General features: G+C 42.3%; 1 protein-coding gene across 5 annotated transcripts in view; it reads right to left on the bottom strand.

Moving 5' to 3' along the window:
* Positions 1-20,059, bottom strand: part of GALNT11 (polypeptide N-acetylgalactosaminyltransferase 11) — a 52,220-nt gene extending 32,161 nt beyond the window's left edge. For 2 of the 5 annotated variants that reach the window (XM_065627736.1, XM_065627741.1), the window contains exons 1-2: positions 19,972-20,059; positions 3,049-3,381 (exon numbers count right to left, since the gene is read on the bottom strand). In XM_065627736.1, coding sequence (XP_065483808.1) covers positions 3,049-3,343 — 295 coding nt within the window. In that variant the 5' untranslated portion in view covers positions 3,344-3,381; positions 19,972-20,059. Of the gene's footprint in view, positions 1-3,048; positions 3,382-11,525; positions 11,571-12,119; positions 12,206-16,060; positions 16,081-19,971 lie in introns of those variants that run through there. The other 3 variants (XM_065627740.1, XM_065627737.1, XM_065627738.1) reach the window with 3 other exon arrangements.
* Positions 20,060-20,851: the final 792 nt, after the last annotated feature.

Genomic DNA, 20,851 nt, shown 5'->3' with positions numbered 1-20,851 from the left:
CCTCAATGCCATCCTGCCTGCCTTGACTCAGTGCCACAGGCTTCTCTCTCACCAAGCCGTATACTCACCAGTGTGAACAGAAACAAAATATTATGGTGCTTCACTCAACTATTCCACAGAGAAAAAGGAGGGAGAGAAGGGAAGTGGTAGCCACCACTTGTATCTGCTAGCCACTTCTGTAGCAGTTCAGGTAGCGGAACAACAACGTTTTATTCTGGCTGCACAAGATGAGCTGTATATGTCCTCACCAGCTATTATAAAGCTACAGAGGCAATTTCATTCAAGTTCCAGCACAAAAAGTGAGCAAGGATCATGTAATTTATCTCCTTCCTCCCTGCCCATCACCTCCATATGGTTCAAAATCTGCAGAAAATAACTAGCAAGGGGGTTCCTCATTCACATACTACCTTACATCCAGAATAACAGGTTTCATAGAATCAGACTAATTCAGGTTGGAAGGGACATCTGGTCTAATCCCCTGCTCAGAGCTGGTCCAACTAGATTAGGTTGTTCAGAACGTGTCCAGTTAAGTTTTGAAAGCCCCCAGTATCTCCGAGGGTGGAGATTCTACAACTTCATGTCCCTGTTCAAGCATTTGACCACCATCTCATTGAAAATGTTTTTCCTCTTATCTAACAGAAATCTCCTCCTCGCTTTAATTTCTTATCATAATCCCATACACCTCCGGAAAGAGTCTGGCTCCATCTTCCCTACAGCCTCCCATGAAGTTGCTGTTGACAGCAATAAAATCTCACCCCTTAGCCTTCTCTGTAAGGCAGAAAAAAACCCCCAGTCCTCTCGGACTCTCTTCATGCCTCATGTCCTCTAGTTTTCAACAGCTATGCAAAAGCCAGCTGAACTCAAAGCCGGAGAACACGAGATGGGTTAAAAAGCAGAACAGAAGAAAAGGTCACCAAAAATGTTTTGAAGCTTTCTTCCTTTCCAAATAAACACTCCTGGTTTGCCTTCGGAGCACAGCAGTGTCACTACCAGTTGTGTTTCAGCAACAAAGTCGACCTACAGGTACAAGATGACCTTCTGGAGGGAATTCTGTGCATTTACATTTCCCACCCCGTGGCTTTTAGTCTTGAGCACAGCAGTGGCAGTGCAGCTGCACCATCAAACACCTCAGGAGCAGGTGCCTTGGCATTTGTGCGGGACCGAGTGGGAAGTGCTGGAGACAGAGATATCTGGAAAAGACACGGGATACACCCACACAGAGTATCTTGTGGGGTGACTGACACTACCACGCTCACGGATAAGTGCTCTCGCTGTGGATATGTTGCATCCCTCGGGCAGGAACGAGGTTTGTTCACCGTGGCAATGCTGCTCTTCTGGCAGCAGTCGCTCCTCCTTTGAATCCCAGCATTTCCAAAGTCAGGTTTCCAGCCTATCAGTTCAGACACCCACCTCAGTCACATAATACTTGAATACTCAGCGCCACAGTAACACTGTGCCACTGGGTCAACTTAGAACATACAAAGCACAAGCTTAAGAACCACTTACCAAATGTTTCATTCTACAATCTGTCCATAACAAACCACTGACTACTTCTTTCCTGAACTTCTGAATATAGGCAAGGAGTGCTAATATTTTTAAAACATTCTCAGGAAGAACAATATCCAAAATGCACGCAAAATGCCTGAAAGATTTCACTCCCAACAGCAGATAAAACAAGGGCTTTGCAAACAAACATCAGTTTAGGCTTTACTTCAGTGTTATGTGGCTCTCCCAGATTAAAAAAAAAAAAAGAGAAATTGTCCTACCAGATGACAGTTTGTGTTTGCTCGACTTTTTTTTTTTTTTTTTCTTTGTGTATTTATCACTGCCCTATGCTAAATAGACAGGAAGCCCTTTCCTGCAGCACCTGATCTAATTCTAACAGAGAACGAGCAGCCTCCTGATGATTCATGTAGAATTTATCCTGGCAGTATAATTCCCCTTGGCTTTCACCAACCAAACCCGTCACTTGGTTTGAAGATCAAGGGACTTCTCAGTTAAAAAGGCCCAACTTCTTTCCTGGCCAGTACTGAATAGCTGGAAAGAAATGGCCACCTCTGGACTGGCCTTCCTCTCACTTGGCTCTTGTGCTTTTTGCAGTGAACTGATCAACACTTGTAATGCCACAGGGCAACATGAATTAGCATTTTTCCTACATATTCACAGAGGTCTAATGACCAACTCATGAACTGAAGTTTGGTAAAGTTCTATGAACCCTTGCAGCAGGCAATCCGGCATTCATCCACGGTAATGACAGAGGACTTCAATCATATATTAGTATAAAACTCCTGGTTGGGAGGGGTAACACACCATAATTCCCAAACCAGCAAACACCAGTACCACAAGACTCAACATCTGCCTCCAGACTTACAGCAACTTCGCAGGCCAGCATGGACCATGCCTCAGTTTGCATATCTGAACACAACAGCAGACATTAAGCTGTAAGTAGTTAAATATAACAAGCATTTTAGTTTGGAAGACAAACCCAAATCATCTCATTGATGAAATATGCTCCAATGAAACACACAGACCTTTGTTGGTACAAAGTAAGCAGGATTTGGCCCTGACCGCTGTCATCTCAATAAATCTTTCATTGTAATCTGCCCTGCACACGTTTTTTGTAGATTATTTCATACTCCAAGGACATTCTCCAAATCAATGGGTCTTCTTCATTGTCTATTGTTATCAAGCTATTTTTAATTACTGCATGAGTGAAGTTTCTCTGTGGCTAATAAAAGTTCATGCTCAGTCAGCACAGGAATAAGATACGAAACGAGCATAGGCTGAACCTTCCAAAAGCAAGAACTACATCAAGGGTAGACACCTTGCTGTAATCCAGTCCCCCTCATTAGCACTTACACAGCACAGCTGTAAATGTTAGGAATAATATATTTTTGACTAAACACAGCACAATACATGTCAAGTAATTCCTAATGAAGAGGGCCAGTAGTACCACCTGCATTTTAACAAACAAAACTACTTCAAGCTTACTATCTCATCTCATCTACTGTTTTATTAATTTTGTCACCAGCACTGAAAACCACTTACCCATTTCAGGAGAGAATTCTACCTCCCCCTTAACTGGGTCCTGGACATGATTTCCAAGAGCATTTCCTATCTTATTCTCTTTCTTTTGAAATTCAGGTATATGAACAGACCCCCGTGTAAAACGGGGGTAGAACTTTTTTGGAAATGGCCTCTGAGGTTCCAGCCCCTTGATGGGCACATTCTTGAAGGATTGGTTCTCTTCACTGAAGTTGAAATAAACAAAGAGCAGAAGTGTCCAGGTCACGGATGTGAAAAGGCACCCATAGCAGAAATAGCGAAGTGTGACACTTCCCATTGTAGACTTAGCATCGTTGAGGACCCATTCTCAATTACCTGAAATAAAGTGAAAACACACATTTTGAGAGCACTGCCTGTTACTTCATCAGGTCTATACATTAGAAAATGCGTTCTACAGGTTGTTCTTCCATTAAGTGATTTTTTGAATTTAAACTTCAAGCACAGACCTTAAGAATGAAATCCCTTTTAACTTTCCAGTTCAAAAAATAAACATGACCAGTTTACACAATTCGTGTAGATACTACTGCTTTGAAACATGAAGCAAATAATCAAAGAACCCAATGACACATCACAATTAAACGTAAAAATTACTAATTTTTCTCAGAATAGTTATATAATTCTCTCTCTTCCACAACAATACATTCCCGTATGCCTGCATTCATTTAAACATACCACTGTTTAACTAAATACACTGCACACAGGGAATTGATTCTTTGCAGAATCACAGAATAGTTGAGGGTGGAAGGGACCTCTGGAGGTCACGTTATCCCACCCCCTTGCTCAAGCAGGGTCACCTTGAGCCAGTTGCCCAAGAGTATGTCCAGACATGTCAATTTTTGTAGTTCAGTTCCCATTCTAAAGCATGAAATGAGAGAACACAGACTCAGAAAGCTACATAGTTCAGTCCTTGCCCCAAATTTAAGAACAGCCATCATGAACATCCCACAAATTCCAGAAATCATGGGATGCAATTTAACACCACACAGCACCAAGACAGTCACATTTACAGATACTCTTCTCTGCAGAAAGAAAGGAAACAGAGATGGGGCAAGGAAAGAGCAAAAAGCTCCAAGGTCATTGACTGGGTTCCTGCAGGGTCTGCAGACTCCAGAAGAGCTTCTGTTCTCTCCACCGACGCAACTTCCCCGAGCTGTACTGAAAATTACTATTGTAAGCAAATCCCTGAAGTGAAGCATATGAAGCTGGTGGTAACATGCTATTTATGGCCCACGAGAACCTGGTAAACTTTCTGGAGTTTCTCAAATATAAAAAAGGCTCAAAAAAACCCCACCAAAAACTATGCAGGTCAGTTCCCAGAACTGAGAAAAACTCTAACTCAAAGAACTAGATTCATCATTATCTAACCACAACAAATTCTTTGCATAGTAACAAAAAGTCAGGAAACCATTTCAACACCTTTTAGTTAACAAACCATTTGTTTTAAGAAAATAAAGTATTGGGGTAGGAGTCAAGGGTTTATGCAAATGCATTTTTCAGACTTCTCAAAAAGTCAGAAACTACCAGAAGTGTTCAGGTCAGCCTGGCAAAGAACAAATCACAACAACATTTATGAGTACAAACAGATTATTCCCTTCTCAATATGGAAAACTAATAAACAGAGGTGTTCACGATCCCAAAGAAACCTATAAAGATTCCACTTATTTTGGTAATGTAATTCTGAGTCCTAAGTGACTTGCATCCAAAAAGAATACATGTCAAAATTAAAGCTCACATTTCCCAGACTGCAGCAGGTTATTGTCTCCCTTCCAAAAATAAAATATCTGCAAAGTAAAATAAAGCAAAAAAACCCAAACCTCCTCAAAAATAACTTACCCGTTATTCTTACCATGCCAAACTCCCTCACTTCTGCAAGGCAACAATCTACGCAGCAGTTAAGCCCAAGGAGCTTAAAAAGGTCTTAAATGGGGTTTAAATCTCACACGGACCCTGTGCACACAGATGAATGTCATGCTCTGTGAAACAGGCTCTTTCTCCAATGCTGTCACCCAGAAATCCTGCCACTTAACTGCAGGGCCATGAAATTAGGCAACAAATGCTCTGGGGAGAGAAATTATTAAACCCCTCCCTGATTCTAGACAGCAGAATGGGTTTACCAGTGGAAGAGGTACAGACCACCAACCTCCAATGCCTTATTCCCTGTGCGAACCGTGGTCAATGATCACAGCAAGGCAAAGCTGGGCTCAAAAAAGCATGCAAGGCTGCAAAGGAGCAAGATCAGATGAACAGTTACATCCTCTAATTATAATAATTCTTCTTGCCAGACAGTCTGCAGACAATTAATACTTATCCATAAGAGAAGATCTGGGTGCTTGCCAGGGTTTTTTTTGCATGGCCACAAGGAGGTCATCTGCTGTAAGTCTTGTCCAAGCTTAATATACTGCTCCTCGAAACCTGCTGGAGTTGTTTTTCCATTCACTATGGTAACACAGACGCACAATCCTAACATTATGCTACATGCACTTGCATTGTGGAATGGAATTGTTCTAATAAGATAAAATTACTATAACAGAGAAGGAACTCTTTCTTTTCAGAGCTGTTTAAGGATACATCTACACTGCAGCTTGCACAGGAAAACCAAAGATAACCCTTGCTGGCTCACGTAACAGTAGGAAGAGAGTCATACATCACGGACTAAGTATTTCCCCAGCTTCTTGCATGTCTTCTATATCTCAGAGCTCCACCTTGCTGCTGTGTGGCACTTTAGCCACACTGAAGTTAAAGTTTGCTGTGACTGACACCAGGCAGATTAAAGAGGAAGGGATAAATTAGTAACTACCAGAGTAAAAAGATTGCTGTAAACCCTCCCACCTCCAGAAAGCCCTCTGACCAAGCTGAAAGCACACTTGGGTACTGTTACAAATGCAACGAATGCAAACCTGAGCATAATATTTCCACATGCTCCTTGCTAAAGCAGAACTGTTTCACCTTCTTTTCCTCTCCTCTACTGTTTTGCAGTTTTCTAGAAGGATACAAAGGTTGAAATACTGCATTTAAATCAAATGACAGAACCTCCATGATGCAGAAAACTAGGCCCTTTCAGTAGCTTGCTATTCAACCAAGACATTTGGTAACACATTTGGCAGGAAAATACAGACTCACCATTTTCTTTAATAACCAAATGTTTTGTTAGACACTTACTTTTGAAGGCAGAATGGAAAGAAATCAAACCCTGCCTATGAAAAGCACATTGAGGCTTATTAGTTTACTTTATTCACCAATGCATATGCATTTACACAACCACTGGCATATGGATTTCAACCACTTCTATCATGAAGGCAGCCGCAGAAGTCACAATCTGCGTCAGAGCTGCACGCTCCAGTTTCCGACAGTTTTAGGTTGACCGTGACGTCTCACAGATGTGTTTGAGCAAAGAGGCCACAGTAGGTTTTCAGGTCCTAAGCAATGCCAGTCCAGCCAGGGACCTGCCCCGAGGAGCCAGGAGAACCTTTCCAGCCCTATATACCTTTACGCATACAAAGTACAATCATATCAATACATCTCCGCTCCTCCTCAATATACCAAGAAACAAGTATCCCTTCACTCGTTTCAGCATGGAATGAAAAAATAACCAGTTTGATACACGGCAGAGGGAGGGAAAAGAGAACACTTCACTGGTCACAGGGACCCAGGGGGGAACACTCAGTTCAGAGGCAGCCACTTGTCCCGCGGTTCTTACCTCATCCATCTCCCTGTCCATGACTTTCTTCTGCAAGCCATCTAGATACCGTGAATTAAAGCCCTATCCCGTCCAGATACCTTTGCTCTCCATTTCTGTGAAGTCTTCTCGGAAACACACTTTGTTAATTCACCCAGCAACTGTCTGACTGCCTCCGCACGGTCACGATACCCTGATGATTGTCTTACACATCCATCCTCTCCCACTTGGTTCCTCCAAGCAGGATTTTAAAACTTAAGCAAAGCCAAACCTTTTTTTTTTTTTCTTAAATTGAGACAAGCTGTTCCTGAGTACAGGAGATGCAAAGGATATGCCTTTCAAATCCAAAGTATTAGTATCTTTCTCAGCCCTCACACATGCTGCCGTGAGAAAAACAGATTATATATATTTTTAACTCAACAGCCCTAAAGCTCTGCTAATGCAAGCAGAGCTAGCAGGTTTGGACAGTCAGATAGAAACAACTTAAATCAAAAAAGCTGAATTGCGTTATCCAGGTAATAATGTCAATGGGCTCATAATAATAATTTTCTCCTGTGCAATAAGTCCAGCCACACCGAGTCCAGTCACCACTAAACTGCTATTTAGACAATATAGTTGAAACTAATTTCTATTTATTTATTCAAATACAAACAAAAATTCTAATTGTCATTAAAAATAAAAATCTATGATTTAAACATATCAAGAAGAATTGTTTTATAATATAGTTCCTCACAGATTTTGCTGGTAATTTAGACAAGTCTTGAGGGGTCTCTTGCATTTCACCCGTTCACTTCTGAGAAATCAACACAGCTGCCAAAAGTAAGTTTCAAAAATACCTCAAGCGATTCTCTTTCCCAAAAATGCATGTAGTGAAGAACAACCAGAATGAACAGAAGACATTTCCTCTGCCTCGGTAAGAGAGGAGCTTTCACAGCAAATAATAAATGATAACACCTTGAAGTATTTTACAAGCATTCATCCACATCAACATCCTAGTGATACATGGGGTTTGCAGCTGTTTGCATTGGTATCCTGAGGAACCCAGAGATACTTCAACATGACAAACATAAATCATTCAAGGTGGCAGCATCTCCTACATCAGGAAAACACAATCCATTTGGAGGCAACTGGGGTGACCAAGAAAGGAAGAAGAAAAAAAAAAAAAAAAAAAATCAATCTTAGAAGCTGCCTCCATCAGCATCAGCACAAAATAGATTAAGAGCAAAAGGCACAGTTTTCTCAGAATTTCTAAACAAATACTCAGCCTTACTGTCTCTCTCATTGCTCTGTTTTGATTGTCATATATTTATCACCTGATAGTTTTCAGACTTTGGCAAAGCCTTGGAACTGAGTTTGCAGACCCAAATGCCAGAAATGCCAAGAGTAAAATATTCCTCTCTAATTTCCATGAATTCCAGGACAGAAGTCTCAGTTCCTTGCAGAAGTAGTAAATCATTGATTTTTTTTTTTAAGAGAACTGTAAAAGGTCAATATAAGTAACTTAGTAAAAGTCTCTGAAAGTCAATCAATTGCAAAGCTAAAAAACCAAAAAAACCAAAAAACTTTCCAGAACTGTACCTGCCAGACTCCAGCTTCAGTAATTACCGTGCAATACCGTTTTCCATGGCACACCAGCTTCTTGTAGCATCCTTACAACACCAGCATGACATTCATTTATACATTAAAACCACTAACATTTACATTCATTAAATAACTGGCCCAACAATGATACAACTCCTCCAAGACAGCCTGGGGGAGCTTGCAATTATAATAGTAACCTGTGCGGCTCTCACTAACACTGGCCCAATGTGTCAGCCTTCCATATTTGTAATGGAAAAGAAAAAAAAAAGTGGACCACATTTCACAATATTTTGGCTTAAAGAGCAAAAGTAGCTACAGGCTCTATGACCAGCCACTGCTTAAACACTGACATCTGCTTGGATTAACCTCAGCAGTTTAGTAAACACACCGTATGACTAGATATTTCATGACTGTGCCAAAACTCATGTTTGTCTGAGGTCAAACAGAGGATCAGATTAACCTCAAGATTTTTGAAATAGGAATAAGAAGTATTTGGGAAAACTTTAAAGTCTGCTTGCAGTTTTTCCAAGAACAGCTTTTCTTCTTAAAAAAGGAAAATGAAGACAGAGATACAACTCATGCTACTCAGATTTCCTGCAAGACTGCCTGTGTATTTTGGACCTATATTAAGGGAAGGAACAGATGTGTACAATCTTCATTTTTAAAGAGCATTCTAGTAAAAGAAACCATTAAACTAATTTTATCTTTCTAGAGAGTATTAGGATAATTTGCAGCACGACTTCCCACAGATGCTTCTCTTTTTTACTTTGTTATTTATTTGAGAGGGAACAACCCACGAAGATAAAGTAACACTACTTACAAATGCAATTGTGCTCTTTTAATAGCCTTAACTCTTTATATATTTCTTGGTCTCCAAGATGTTATGGCTACCATTGCTCCTCTTCCAAAACAAGCATCAGCATGAACAGGCTTTCCTATTTTCTTGTTGAATCACTAGCAGACAACAGCATTAACAGTGAACAGAGGCAAGATTAAGAAGAAGTAGTACACCTAACACACTTATCGCACAGAGATGCCATTCGTAGTAGCTTCCGCACTTTAATGAGTATTATTGTTTTCCAGGCATGCCTTACATTGCAACCACTCTTGAGAGTCACAGTTACCAGACTAGCAAAATGAAAAGGAGACACCTTAGACAGCTTTTGTTTCAGACTCCCACACATATTACCAGGAGCAACATCCATTTAACATGCAGAACATACATTCACAACAAAAGAAAAGCTTGGTGTTTCATGAGCTCCAACCCAATTTGACTCATTACATACCCTTCCTTCTGGATTGTTTAGCACAAAATTGGATCGACCTGCTAGTTTGTTTTTTAAATAAAAACAACCATTAATTTTTGACTTTACAGAAGGGATGGGTCACTGTACTTTATGAATTAAGTGGCTATTTTTGACACAATATATGTATGTAACTACTGATGTAAAGACAGGCTCGGCTTACAGGATCCTACCTCATGACATTCAGCAAGGACAAATGCCAAGTCCTGCACCTGAGACAAGCTCCCCAGCTGCTGACACAGCCCAGGGAACGGCTCTGCAGAAAAGGACCGGGGAGGTCAGGCTAAACACAAACCAGCAGCAACGACAACCGACAGCGTCCGGGCTGATCCACAGGAGCACAGCCAGCTGAGGGGCGCAATGACACTGCCCCACGCTCCGGAGATCACGGTCAGGGTACCGTATCCAGTTTGGGATTTGCCAGTACAAGTGATAAACTGGAGCAAGTTCAGGAAAGGCCACCAACGTGGTCATGGGCTGGAGCGCTTGCCCTGCGAGGAGAGGCTGAGGACACTGGGCTTCTTTGGTCCACAGACAAGACAGCTTTGAGGAGAACTAATGGCAACTTGCTGCTGCCGACTGGGATGTTACCCAGAAAACAGAACCAGGCTATTCAGTGAGGTGCAATGTAGGAGAATGAAAGAGTTAAAAGAGACTAATAACTCCAGTCACAGCAGCCCTCATTCACAGAAATATACTGTGGACCACAGGCTGTCCTCTTGCATAAGATCACTGTTCCCATTCATTCTAATGAGATGACACGCCAAGTTCTATTTTTAATTAACCTCTGCAAGTCACTTCTAAATGCAACTTTAAAGGCTTTGAGAGCCAACTGTTTAGTCATTTCAGCACAGCTATACATCTCCATCTCATACCACCTAAAATAAAACCTCCTGGAATTAATACAAATTTTGATCGATGCTTTACAGAGAAATAATCTGAAAATACCAATAACATTCATTATACTTCCTAGATAAAGGCAAATAGATAGACTAGTTGCAGGAATTGTTGAAGACCTAAGAAACTATGAGTATACTAAGTCTGAAGAACATAAAGTGTTTTAAGAAAAAACTTAAAATATCTTCTTTAGGTTCTCGCCCCTCACTATTTTGCCACTGTCAAATGACTCACTTATATGCTCATTTGTATTTTAGGTTTTGGACTTCAACCAGAGATGTCTAAATATTGCATACTATCATTTTTAAATCTGTGGACTATATCTTGAAACGCCCCCGCTAGGAACATAACTTTGCCTATCAAGCTTTCAGGAATTTCTCAGCTCCAATAAAAAAGCTTTACTTAGCCGGCTGCCATACCAGAGTGAATGCAAACACTTTAGCATTTTTATGCTAAAAATGTGAAGTTCCTTCTCTACCCACCTCCATTTCAAATGCTCCCTAAAAGAAATTTTAAAGTATCTTCTGCAGTGATAACTTTCACTTGTCAACAACACACTGGATTTTTTTTTTTTCCTTTATGATAAATAATACCTTTCTCCTTGCATACTCCTCCTCTCTAAGGACTGAGAGTATTTCACAGGGACTCTCATTTAAGGACACAATTTTAATGGAAAAAGCAGTTGCAAGTTTTGGAAATAAAACGTTTCATAAGAGTCAGGATCTCATGTTAACAAACAACAGAAAAGAACATGAGGTTTAGTTACAACCAGTGGCACAACACTGCATCAAGAAAAGTAACATAACAGTCCCGTCTGATTAGAGAAAGCAAGTACGCTTGGATTAGAAACATGAGCTTACCGAAATCCTAGTGCTCAATACTGAGCAAATAAGCACTGTACAGTAGAGAGTTTTATGCTGCTGCAGTGTCCTCTTCCCCCCCCAAAAAAGCTGCTGGTTTCCCAAAGCACAATTATTAATATATGCACAGAATTTCCTTACCTATCCCCCTAACAAACATCGCACCATAGGGCTGTTTGGCTTCGTGTTACTTTAAGCCATCTGGCATATAACTACATTCTGTCATTCATGGAGTCCTAAAAATACCTCCTCCTTTTTTGTTGCTAATAAATACTTTCTTCCATTTGAAACAGTGAGGTTTTCTTCTCATTAGCTAAACCAGCTCTGAAGGAAGCCAGAATGTTCATGTATTGTCTCCAAAGAAAGATGCATGCATTTTGTCATACAGCCATTCCTCCTTCACACAAAGCTGAGAAAACAGCAAGATTAAAAAACCCACACTGACAGCTTATTTTTCAATGCACCTCTCTCACGTTAAACATCCATGTATCTAAATATTAGTTTGACAACCCTCCAGCAAACACAACATAACAAATGCAAATTGTAAGAGAGCTTACAAGGTCAACTACGCACAAGTAAGCCGCTTAATACCTTCTCTAAATGTTTAAAATCTACTTAGCTGTTCCTTGCATCTTATGTCTGCAAAGCTCACCGAAATAACAGTAAAAATACAGACGCATGCAAAACAATTAGATAAGACACACTTGTACATGAAGAGCTGAACAGAACGCTCACCTTTTTCCAGAAGAGTCGGCACTAAAGAAGCTGTGCAAGGTTACACACTGAAAACGCATTTACTGCAGTAGCAGCCAAATCCAGTTGGTGTCTTCATTCTCAGTGAACAATAAAACGCTGAGCCTGAAACTTAACACTTTGATGCTGAGCACTGCTTTGCAAGTCCTGACTGGGAATGGGGTAACAAACACAAGTTTCTCTATGACAACAGGCTAATTTGGATGGATCTTAGGACATGAATGCTGCAATGCTATTTCTCATTTGGCTGCATACACTGCTCCAAGAACACTGATCTATTTTTCTATTTGTTTGGGGTTGGTTTTTTCTCTCTCCTTTTTTTTTTCCCTCCTCTTAATTGACACATCATCCATACGGATTCAGGCACTGGGAAGCATAAACAAGACTGCTGCTCACTAGAGAAGTGTAATCACTCAGTTTATTTCTAAGCATGGGTGTCAAACTCATTTTCACCAGGGGCCACATCAGCCTCGCAGTTGCCTCCAAAGGGCCGAATGTAATTTTAGGACTGGATAAATGTAACTACTCCTGTAATCTAAGGCATTCTTCATTATAGTATCAATGGATCAGACCACAGTAATGCTAGAGAAAATTAACATTAAATTTATATACAAATTTCAATCCTAAAAATTACTTTCCTCATCTTCATTTTCCAAATCCCTAGTAATTTTCTAAAATTTCCAGCAAAAGTGCTTTGGGCTTTTTTCCAGTCTTTTACAAGCAAAGTGAAACCACATTTTCCAATTCTAAAAAAAAAAAAAAAAAAAAATACTACTAATAAAAAAAAAATTCAGACTTCATTTGTACAACCCTCCTGCCAAAAGAGCTGGCAGTAAATTTGGCAACAAAACAGACGCCACTGAAGTACTTTCAAGTGGGACAGCAAAAACTGGGGTTGACTGGTCTCAATTTTAAACCTGTGACTACTGACCAAAAACATCGCATTTTACACAATTTTTTTCTGCAAATTCGAGTTCTACCATTAGCTCCAAGCAGACACCTACCGTCCACTTGTGCAGAACTCAGTACTGAAATCAGCAGCTGTATACAAAAAATACACAAAAGATATTAGCAAACTCAGACTAGAAACTTCAAAGAAGTATACCTGAACATGTATAAAATGCAAAAATGGTGCAATTAAGTTATTACAAGCACTACAGAACTGGAAACTGTCTTAGTAAGAATGGTTACATTGCCTCTTATCCTACAGCATCAGATTACAGGATTCACAGATCTCCAAGCTTACTCCCCACAAATCATAAAAGGCTACTTCATTTCTCTTTTCCTGCAGCGTTTTCCTTTCCAATATGCAAAACTTAAACATAAAAATACATCAGAAGTGCCATGTTTGGATCCCAGACATGTAACGCTCACAGATGTCAGAAATTGCCACAGTAAGGTGAGTTACTTGCTGTAGCACCACAGTCTGCCCTTGCAACTCAGTTTAGTTAGCCCTTATAGAGCTTGACTAACTGATACTAATATACATAGACATTATTTGTTTAAAATAAGAGATTAAATGTAGCACCAGAAATGTGAGTGAGGTTAAAACAAGTTACAGTTTAAATCCACAAACTGCCTGTGATGAGAAAATATTTAACTCATTCTAAACTGCACAGAGTTCTTAGCTCCTGTTACATTTCTCCACGCTACCAAGAGATGCCAGAATCTTCGAGATTTTCTCAATACTTTATGTTGTAACCGAGTTCTCCTGGGTGGATGGCCACTGTTAAAAAAGTAGAACTGGAAGAAACACTAAAAGTAGGGGTTTAATTGAGTTCAATGGCCATTTGCATTTCTCGTGTCCAGAAACAAAGGTCACTTGGAGTTTTTCACTCCAAGCTTTAGCACAGAGCCCACAGTATCCATGTCGTTCGGAACAGCTGGTTCATGGGACTTTCCTTTTTCTCAGTGAGAAACTCTTCCTCAGAATGACCAAAAAACCCTGAAGCCTTCTTGCTTTTGGACCCATTTTTGCAACAGAAGTTTAAAATCATTTCTGCACACAGGTTTCTCTCTACTTATCCCATTTTCTCACTAATGTCTCCAACCATTAATATGACAGGAATCCTAAGGATATAAACCTACTACATGTTCTCTCTTCAACCTACTGACTGAACCAGGACTCCTGTATAGTTAAGATATCAGACTGACCCGTGGGACATTCTGGTTGAACTATTTGCTCTGCTACAGATTTTTATGAGATCCTCAGCAACTCCCTGACTCAGCTTCCACCTATAGAAACAGAATGATGCGTTAAGGTAAATACAAAGGTTCTGGGGCCACAATAACCAGAGAGGATATGAATATCACGCAGTAGTCTGGATTAGTGCAGCAATAACTCACTCCTTCTGCTCCTCCAGCAAGCCTATTTCTAAATTATCCCAGCAAACTCTTGCACAGGAAACATTATTTTTCCCCTCCTCAACACAATACAGTAATAATATTATAATAAAGAGGTACTATTGCCAGTAGAACTGTATCTGCAGATGGAGTCAATGAAAACACTCCCACATCTAAATGAAACCATCAATTTAATATAAGCTTATCTTGCCAAATATTGTATTTGGCAACATGGTATGGAGTTTTCCAAATATGTAAGTAAACAGACCTTCTATTAGGATGTTTCTGAAAAAAAAACCAAAATGTGGACATTAACTGTTGGGTTAGAACAGTAAGTCACTGGCATAAAGAGAATTTACACTGTCTGTAGGGAGTGCAAACTTCTGCAAGTTATGCCAAAAACTAGTTTTCTTGGTCTTTCATTCCCCTCTACATGATCTTAGAGACTCAATTCTTTCCTTCTCCAAAGAAATCCCTTCGAGGAAAGAGTTGCGAACCACTCCTTTTCCATCCCCTGTAGGTCACTTCTACTTATCTATTGCCAATGTCTCTAATGGGAAAACATGCTCAGGATTTTGGTGTTGAAATTAAGGATGTTGCAACAGAATGAATAGCAGATTAAAATATTTTTTCCTACTTCACTAGGAGCCATGCTTTCCAACACAATGCTAGCACAGAGGGTTAGCGTGTAATCCAAAACTCAGTCTTCTCTTGCTTCACAGGCGATGAGTCTCAGCGTCTGCTGACGCAAGAGATAAGAGATTCAAGTTAACTGACAAAACTAAGGTACTCCAGGAAACAGAAAACTAAAGAAAGCACTTCTAGAAAGTAAATTAACAAATGAAACGTATCAACAGTGACATCATTTGTTATTGAGGTTACACTTCAGGAATTAGCAAAATAGTCAAAATAGCTACAAAGATTGATTCATAAGGAGTTGTGTGTCAAAACAGGATAGTTTCGTGATTCCTGGAAAAGGATTTCTCTTTTAATTAAGGCCATCTCCAAGGCTTAAAGCATCTAATTTAATTCTTGTCTACACAAGAAAATCTGTGTCATTTAGCCAAGCAATACTTGGACGGTTTTACATAAACTAAAAAGATGATCTCTGTGAACATGCTCCTAGCATTCATGAAGTATTTGCTTAAATCAGTTTGGCACATAGCAATCATTTACTGAGGTACCTTCCTTTCAGCATGCCTCTGCAAGTTTATTAGCTTAACCTGTCGATTTAAAATTCAACTTCTCAAATGGTGCAGTGTCTCAGTCTTAGGAGTGACAAAGAGTTATTGCAGGTAAGCAGTTGCCTCCGATCAGCTTCATGAACATACTCCTTCCCTCTCTTGCACCCAGAGAAGCGATTTTTGGCAAGGTAACTTACTCCATGGCAAGAGGGGTTAGAACAGGCACACGAGCAGTCGCTGTAGCACAGCCGATAAGGTGTAACTTGTCAGCCATGGCAAACCTTCAACCTCAGAAGTGCAGAACTTGCAACGCCACTACTGCCATGAGAGGGAAAACCACAACAGCTCACTTGCCCCAAACCGAACTTAAGACTCAGCAAAAACACCAATACCTACCTGTGAGCAGTACGGGGTAGCGGGGTCTGGACTCCTCCCCAGCCTGCACAGCTATTTCTTGCTCATACTACAAAGCATAAAGCAGGCAGGGGGAAGTCCTGAGGTTCCCTGTGTTAGGGGTTTCCTAACCAGTGGAAACAGTGGAAAAGTTGCTTCACCCCTGAGCACTGTATTCCAGTTTCAAACATACAAAGCATCTGGCTGCAAAAACTCGACTGCACAAGGACAGGCTGAGATACAGTACGTCACTCTCACAGGCACTTCAATCCACATTTTGGTAACTCCATCAGCTGTTTAACCTACAGGCTTAACGTATTTTCAGATCTCAGTGAAAGAGTTCAGAAGTTCATACAACAAAATATCTGAAACTTAGTAAACTTGAAGTCGACTTTTCACTGAAACAGTATCATCAGCTTCCTAATTGCCATCCTTTTTGTTACAATGTAATTTCTAGTTTTTACAGAGTTTTCAAATAAAATATTTACACTAATTATTACACGATGCTGACTCACATGAGAAACATGCTAGAGCACAGCTGAGGGATGTGGTGGATACTATTAACTCTGAACACAAAATGAGCTGAACAAATGCATTTACTCATGCTGCTAAACACCGATTTAACAGCCAAGGTCTGTGTACTGACAGTACTTTATACATTAACACGGTAGCTGCGACTGCAGATGCATTCATCTCCATAAGCTACCATATGTTTTGAAAAGAAACCTTAGATAAGAATCAAGACAGTTTATCTACCTCTCACACTCTAACTGGGATTCAAACAGACTTCATCTCTGTAATATTTTTTTGACAAAGAAAAAAAAAAATTCTGCACTTGAAATCCACGAGCATACTTTTGCTCTTCAACAGCAACTAACAGAGCTTTATTGCAGCACCTCTCCAAAATGAATGATACTAAAGAAAAATACTTGATTTTAGGGATACCTGTAACTGTAGTATTGCTTAGCCAGACAGAGGAACTGTTTAAGCAGTCAACAAACTGAACTGCCACAGAAAGGAATAGTCGTATTTTTTCAAAATTTTACCTTTCCCCTCAGCTGGAAGTCTCCCCTTACTTCTCTGCTTCAGTAGTCACCACAGAGCTGCCACACTGCCAAACTCAGCCTGCCAGCTGCTCACACTGCAACCTTTTCACAGCACCTTCCAAGGCAACGTAACTAAAGTAAGAACGATCCTGCCTCTGCTCTCTTCACCCCCACGCTACCCTATTCTTTCCTGTTGGAAGATCTGAAATCCCCATTTTTACTGCTTGCTGAGATACTTCTCATCCATTTGACCCATAGTTTGCCCCGCTCCACACAAGTGCCATGTAACTACCATTAAAACCTTTGTTTTTCTAGCATTTAGTATCAGGAAGCCTGTTTTGTATAGACAAAATTTCAAAATACTAATAATTCATCTTTATTTCCCTTGATTTCTTCCTCCTAAAAAAGTTACTGTTTATTTTACTTCACTTCGAAAATTATGAACACGTTCACACATTCTCATAAACCACTGTCACACAGCAGCTGATCAGGAACCCTTCCCGTTTTACTCCTGTGCATAATGGAGTACTAATTTGCATCCTCTGAGACAAAGTGATAGCAGAAGACAGGGAACAGGCCCCGAAATCTGCAGGCAGAATCTCTTAAACCAGAACACATGTCACATAGCCTGCTGGCTTCCTCATCTAAGGCTAAGAGATGAAGGCTCGTTAGAGCTGCAGTGTTATTTCTTTCCCTCCCTGCTGCAGAAGAGCTCCTAAAACTCTGCAGGAGCTTATCTTACCCAGAGATGAGGAAAAGCTCACGCAGAAGGCGTGCAGTTCTTCAGAGACAGTTATACTGGGGGAGGCCAACGGCTTGTTAATCAAAAGCCTCTTATCTGGAACCACCTGGACCTTTATGCTGTTCTAAAATGAGATGTAGGTATCCCAGCCAGACTATTTCACACATACAGAGGTTCTTTCCAGGGTAGCAGGGCAGAAACACACTGTCAGGGAGAGGTTGGTACCATCCTTTCCTGGGCACTGCCTGCACTTGGATCTGCTTAAGATGACCAGAGATGTCTGGGAGCAGTTTCCTATTAAGATGAGATCCATATGAAAAGAGGAGAGGAAAAAAAGAGAGAGGGAAAAAAAAAAAAAAAAAGGCAGATTTCACAGACTACTCTTTCTAAGTAAGAGCAGAAGGAATTTGATCTCATGTTGAAATACATTTTCAAAAAAAAATAATTAAAAAGCATATTGGCAGAGTGCCAATGATCCTGCCCACCTGCACAATTACTGTACTGGCATTAAGAGATTTCACCATTCCTTCAAGCAGAATGCAATACTTCAAATATTGGAGCAAATAAAGCAAAGATTGTTTACAGAGCAGCGACAGAGCCATGTCATGAGATTTTTTTTTTCTTTGGAGGAGCAGGAGCTGCGCTTTACAGAACTTTATTGTATAACTAGATGTAAGATCTACTGCAGCTACCCTGCAACTGATACTGAAAAGAATCGAGGATACAGCTTGGCAGAAATACTGTACTAGACAGCGTTAGTGTTTTAATTAGTCTCAATGGCAGTTTTAAGGCTGACACCTATGAAGGTGCAAATGAAGGTGAAGCAGCTATCTGGAAAGGCAGCTTGTGAACACAGTGTTTGCTTCCAGGGCCACACTACAGCAGAGAAGAATCCGAGCCGCTAAGCCCCCTGCTACCAGCAGCACTGAGCTTTTGGTTGCTTGCTCAGCTCTGTCAATTTTCATGCAAACAAGAGACCAGAGAAATCTTCTCTTTGCCTTATAAGTAACTTGGAAACAATTAATTTGCTATCAGCATTTTCTGTTGCAGCCTTCCTTATAAGATTTAACACACACATACACACACAAAAAAGGGCAATGGGAGCTGACTAGAAGGGCTGGAGACCAGCCATGTAGCGTAACACATATTTGCTAAGAGGAAAAGTGAATCACAGAATGTCAGGGATTGGAAGGGACCTCGAAAGCTCATCCAGTCCAATCCCCCCCACCTGAGCAGGAACACCCAGATGAGGTTACACAGGAAGGTGTCCAGGCGGGTTGGAATGTCTGCAGAGAAGGAGACTCCACAACCTCCCTGGGCAGCCTGGTCCAGGGCTCTGTCACCCTCACTGTGAAAAAGCAAGCCTCAGCATCATAAAGCATATACTGAAAATCACAGGAACAAAAAAGGAGAAATGGTTTATAAAAATACATTTTTCCAGTCATAAAGGTAAGACAGCTTTAATACAGCACGGGGTCAAACCCCTCCGAAAAGCAGCGCCTGCCCCTGCCCTGCAAACGAATCAATGGAAGGAGCAGCGGCAGCAGAACCAACACGCACCGACCCTCATATTTGGGGCTGACAGTTGCACAGCTCCGGGCTGACGGCAGGCGGGCTGCTGCTGCTGCTCCTCCACGTGCATTTGAAGACTAAAAAAATAAAGCTATAAGTTCACGGTCTCCCAACCTATGCGGCACACCGCAGACCGGCCGCACGGGCTGAGCCCGGGGCTGTGCTGCCGGGCCGGTCCCACAACAGCGCTCACCGGGCGGCTGCTCAGCCGGGGACCCCGCCGCCCCCCTGTTCTCTCTAACCAGAAACGGGGAAGCCCTGAACCCGCCCCGGGCAGGGGAGCGGGAACCAGGAACCCCTGCCCCGGGACAGGCGGGCAAACGGCCCGGTACCGCCGGCGACCCGGGGCTGCCCCTCACCCCGCCGCAGCCACCGGCCCCTCATCCGCGGGGCGGCCCCTCATCCCGCGGGGCGGCCCCTCACCCCGCCGGCCCCGTCCCTCACCCCCCCCGGCGCTGCTGCTGCTGCTGCTGCTGCTGCTCCTCAGGCCGGCACCGCCTCCCCGTCCCCGTCCCCGTCCCTCCCGGCCCCGGAGCCAACTCCCCCGCACTCACCGCGGCGGCGGCATCATCGCCCGTCCCTCCGCCCGCCCCGTGCGCGCGGCGGCGGCGCGCACCGCTCGCACCCGGCCGTGGCGCCACGTGACCGCTCGCTCCGCCTCCCTGCCCGGCGGCGGAGTCACGTGAGGCGGGCGGGGCGCGGCCGCCATGACAGGCGGGGCCTGGGGGGAGGCGGGAGGTGCCTGTCTGGCTCCTCTTGCTGAGCGGTGCACGGCCGAGAGGCCGTTGTGTCCAGTTCTGGGCCCCTCAGTTCAAGAAGGAAGGGAACTGCTGGAGAGAGTCCAGCGCAGAGCCACGAAGATGCTGAAGGGAGTGGAGCATCTCCCGTGTGAGGAAAGGCTGAGGGAGCTGGGGCTCTTGAGCTTGGAGAAGAGGAGACTGAGGGGTGACCTCATTAGTATTTATAAATATGTAAAGGGTGAGTGTCACGAGCATGAAGCCAGGCAAGCAATGACAGGACAAGGGGCAATGTGTACAGACTGGAACACAGGAGGTTCCATTTAAACTTGAGAAGAAACTTCTTCTTAGTGAGGGTGCCAGGGCCTGGACCAGGCTGCCCAGAGAGGTTGTGGAGTCTCCTTCTCTGGAGACATTCAAACCCACCTGGACACATTCTGTGTGATCTGCTCTGGTGACCCTGCGTTAGCAGGTGGGTTGGCCTGGATGATCTCCAGAGGTCCCTTCCCACCCTGACCAGCCTGTGATTCTGTCTTAAGTGGCCCCTGGAAGCCTTTATCCAAGGGCTTTGAAAGGGAGAAAAGAGGTGTAGGTCAGATTGATAGGGGATGTCTGGGCCAATTACTAATGTTTTCCTCACCATGTATTATAGAGTAGCTGGAATGTGGGGGACAGGTTTCTTCAGCAGGAAGGGACA

The sequence above is a fragment of the Caloenas nicobarica genome, chromosome 2 (assembly GCF_036013445.1).
Source record: "Caloenas nicobarica isolate bCalNic1 chromosome 2, bCalNic1.hap1, whole genome shotgun sequence".
Taxonomy (NCBI): Eukaryota; Metazoa; Chordata; class Aves; order Columbiformes; family Columbidae; genus Caloenas; species Caloenas nicobarica.
This window is presented reverse-complemented; position numbering and strand designations above follow the sequence as displayed.